The sequence below is a fragment of the Triticum aestivum genome, chromosome 4D (assembly GCF_018294505.1).
Source record: "Triticum aestivum cultivar Chinese Spring chromosome 4D, IWGSC CS RefSeq v2.1, whole genome shotgun sequence".
In the NCBI taxonomy this organism is placed as follows: domain Eukaryota; kingdom Viridiplantae; phylum Streptophyta; class Magnoliopsida; order Poales; family Poaceae; genus Triticum; species Triticum aestivum.
Genome location: NC_057805.1, coordinates 100,776,516 through 100,780,659, shown reverse-complemented (window position 1 = coordinate 100,780,659; position 4,144 = coordinate 100,776,516). Strand labels below are relative to the sequence as shown.

The 4,144-nt window shown below is 47.2% G+C and overlaps 1 protein-coding gene across 1 annotated transcript; it reads right to left on the bottom strand.

The window, feature by feature from the left end:
- Positions 1 to 942: 942 nt before the first annotated feature.
- On the bottom strand, positions 943 to 3,411 carry LOC123096491 (RING-H2 finger protein ATL74). The gene is made up of 2 exons (XM_044518232.1): positions 2,456 to 3,411; positions 943 to 1,567 (listed from the first exon to the last, which is right to left on the bottom strand). Exon 1 carries the CDS (start codon positions 3,025 to 3,027, stop codon positions 2,467 to 2,469), a length of 561 nt encoding a protein of 186 aa, XP_044374167.1. The 5' UTR covers positions 3,028 to 3,411; the 3' UTR covers positions 943 to 1,567; positions 2,456 to 2,466.
- Positions 3,412 to 4,144: the final 733 nt, after the last annotated feature.

Below are 4,144 nucleotides of genomic sequence, written 5' to 3'. Positions count from 1 at the left end.
AATAAAAATAATGTCAAATATACAAAATCAATCAAATGTTCCTGCGCACAAATAATTATAGTTGCAAGGCCTTGGCTGAACCTCTTGCCTTACCGAATTACTCACACATGGTGATCACATCACAAGATGAACTCATTGAAGATGACAGCAAGATGAATGATTGATTGATAAAATATCTTACAATAGTTGTCGGATGCGATACACTGATGAAGTATGACTAACTTGGAGAGAATCATTGTGGTGATTGTGGCGGCGACTATGGATGCGATGAGATGGGAAATGGCAGCGTCTAGTGTTGGAAGATGGCTTCTAGTTCTTTGTTTCTCGAATGGTGTCCCCCCCCCCCCATGGAGATTCTGATGTAGCCCTGTTTATTGAAGTTGTTTAGATGGACGGCCTGGAGCAGGTGGCGTGCGGTACGACCATTAGTACAAGCAGGCACACCCGTACTATCGTCACCTTGCACTCTAGGTAGCTTGTGACGCCTCCTATTGACTTGCCTTCTTCACCAAAGTTCGTATTTCCTTCTATGCGATGATATTCTTTCATGGTTGATCCCATTTCCTGTTGGAACCCAATAAATGATTTCACAATTTCTTACATCCATTAGTCCTTAGTATCGATATCAGAGTTATTCTATCAGAAAAACTCGGATTATCCTGTTTAAACAATGGTTGGATGAGCACAGAAATATGGTCATCAATGGACATGCCCATGTGGACTAGGAGCTTGAGCTTGGTGAGGATATAGGCGAGAATGAGAAAACTGCAATGATGGAGCGCGCAACGAAGATGGAGATCCTTAACGGTGAACAAATTAATTAGGGTGAATTAGAAACAACAAGATTGGGAGGGGCATTGGGGAGGGTGAGCCGAAACAAAGAGGAGAAGGCATAGATGGATCGAGAGAGAAATGGAGAGATACGTTGAAAGAGGTGTAGAAGTGGAAGGGCTTATGTTATATAGGAGAAGAGTTTTTATACTTGGGTGCAAAATGTGGGCTTGTTTACATGGATGTTCTCCCACTGTCGGGTAGAATATTTGTACCTTCATCACAGTACTAATAGACAGAACAGTTAGCTCCCGTTCGACAGTCATGATAACTATGCCACCACAGACTATTTAATTTTTGACCCGCGAGTGGTGTTTGTTTTCGCTGAAACTAGATCATCTGTTGGCATCACCCTTATAAATAGTCAGACGTACCGCTGACAAACACACTAAGAGCAACTCCAATAGCTCCCATAAATCTAGAAATATTTTAAAGGATCCCGTAAAAACACCCCCACCTTCCCTTAACCATGAAAAGATAGCCCTTTCCGTATAATTTGACGAGTAAAAACCCGCATGAAAGTTCAGGATGTGTGCCCTGCACCACCGTGTTGCCCCTCCGTCGCTCCTCTCCGGTGCGTCACCATGCCACCGCTAGGACGGCCGCCTCCGGTTCCCCGCTCCACCATGCCAGCCGCCGCCGCTAGGATGCCCGCCTTCGCTTCCCCGCCTCATCGAGACGGCCGCCGTCGCGCCTCCCAAGCTGCACCACCTCACCGGTCCACCTGCTCCGGCGCCTGTTGCCACACTTCCCAACGCTGTGTCACCGGCTTGCAGTCCCAACGATGTTTAGTGGGAAAAAAAAGGAAAAGAAGATTTTAGGGAAAGAAGTTTTACGGGAACTGAGAAAAGTAGCTATGTGACAATTCCGGCAAATTATATGGTCATTCCATAAAAGCACTTTTACGGGAAGGTTTTTACAAGATCTGTTGGAGTTAGTCTAAGGCCCATCAGTGGTGACCGGCCAGAGAAGATATACTTATTGGCGATGACCGGCTAGAGAAGGTATACTTATATTTTACTACTGTTCTTTGCTTATTTTCTTTCGTTCGCTAGAAATACCATGCTTTGAACACAAGTTAACAAGGACAGTATAAATTATTATTCTGTGAAAAACACACTATTATATGTTATTAGTGAACAGAAACTCATTATTTACTTTTTGTCAGAAAACAGAAAATAATCATTATTATAGATAAGAGTAAAGCTACTAATATCTGTTCAGCAACGTGCAGATAGTAAATAGGAAAATATCACTAGACAACATTATTTGAGAAAAAGACATGTCCATTGGGAAAGTCTTTGCTGTTGGGTAACCAAAAGAACAGCGCAATACTACTCATCTTAGAACACAAAAAATGGAACATCGAATCATCTTTAAAGAAAGTTATAAAATGGGAGAATCATGACCAAAAAAATATCGTATGCTCCAACCCAAAATGACAAGGACACAAGGAACATTTGCATCAAGCCCCTTCTATCATCGCAAAATGTAAATAATAATTTGCATGTACCACCCATACGAAAACCAAAATCAGACCAAAGGCACACTAGTGAGGAAGCAAAGCAGTGGTGCAACGTTTCACTTTAGTTCCCTATATCTAGAAGAAATTACAAACCCGTACCCTGTCCGGCGCTATCCCCCTCCGCCGTTGGCAGCGGCGGCGCCGTCCTCAGCGAGCGAGGCTCGGCAGTTGGGGCAGGAGGTGTGCGTGGCGAGCCACATGTCGATGCAGCGGACGTGGAATCCGTGGTGGCACCGCGGGAGCACGCGCACCTTCTCGCCGTCGGCGAACTCGCCGAGGCAGATGGCGCACTCCGTGGCCGTGGCCGGGAGGGCGCCGCCGGAAGACTTGGCCCCGCCATACACCTCCACGGGTATCTTCCTCAGCGCCTTCCTCTTGAGCCCCGCCTGCACGTGCACGGATGTCGTCGTCCTCGCCGCGGTGGCGCTGGCCGCGAGGCTCGACGACGGCGCGAGCCGGCGGCCGCACTGGAGCACGCAGCGGATGACGGAGTTGAGCCCGAGCGCGAAAATGAGAACGCAGAGCAGCGCGGCGAGGATGATCACCATGTTGGCGTCGAAGTTGGCGTTGCTCCCCGCAGCGGCCGGCGACGCCAAGGTGCCGCCCGCCGCCGCGGCCGCCGCGGGGGTGACGAGCGGCGTGGCCTCCCCTGCGTCGCTGAGCCGCCGCATGGTGTGCCTGCGTACCAGCCGAGCTTGCGAGCTGCTGATGGACGTGTGTGTGGTGGTTTCAGGAAGAAATCAAGAGAGTGTTTTGGTTCGGGATATGATCGAGTAGTGCATACATGGGAATCGAGACATCTTCTTTTCTTTTCCTTGGCGCAGCTGCGAAAGTGAAAGTGAAAGCTGTGTGTATTCGTGTGTGCATCCTCGCGAGTCTCTTTTATACATATACAGATATACTTTTCGTGTAAGAGATGCTAACCCTAGCTAGGCAGCTAGTCGGCAAATTTAGGAAATTGAGGGAATATTGTTGTTGGATTTTGCTTTTCTCTAGAAACATAGAGGACCGAACTCGACGAGAGTAATCACGTCTCGCTAGTGGCCGCCATATTTTTTACCCCGCTATGTCTGCCGGCCGTGCGTGTTGTTGTGGTCTCGATTTCGACTAGATGGCACTCCTCTGTTCCTGCCCATACTCAGCTGCAGCGTCGGTCTCATATCTCGGCTGAAACGAGCGAGTCCAACAGCTATTTGGACCTTGATGATGTCTACATTCCGGCACAGAGAGCGAAAACCCTCATTCGTATAGGGGCTTGATGTGTGGTCCAATCACCCAGTAATTGATCATCGTGAAACAAGTTGGTCTTTTTTCGTTTCTGCCTACGGTATCTTTCGTTCATTTCTTAACACAGTAAAATAGCATATGCTCACAAAATGCACATCTAACATCTTAGGATTAATGAAGTCAGCACAAACACCTTATAATCGGTTGTAATGTCATCTCTCACCAAATAAACATTGCCAGAAAGTCTGGAATAAATTAAAAGACATGCGAGCACTAGTGTCAAGTCTAGGACGTGAACCCTAGGTCGATTCCGCCACAAGATCCTAACCATCCGAGCTACGGTCAATTTGTCTATTTTTCGTTCATTTGATTAGTAAAATTGAGCACTTATCATTTTACCCACATAATTTGGCTGTGTGGAGCAGCATTTTGTGGCAATAACACTTACATGCGGTCAGCCTAGAAAAAAAAACACGTACATGCGGTCCGTGTGAGAGTGGGTCGTTTCGATTCTTTGCCAAAACGTGCATCCAAGAACGGAAGCAGTTGGACCTACTTTCG

Excerpts from the sequence above, each read along its gene's own strand:
- LOC123096491 (XM_044518232.1), bottom strand. The coding sequence starts at position 3,027 with ATGCGGCGGCTCAGCGACGCAGGGGAGGCCACGCCGCTCGTCACCCCC.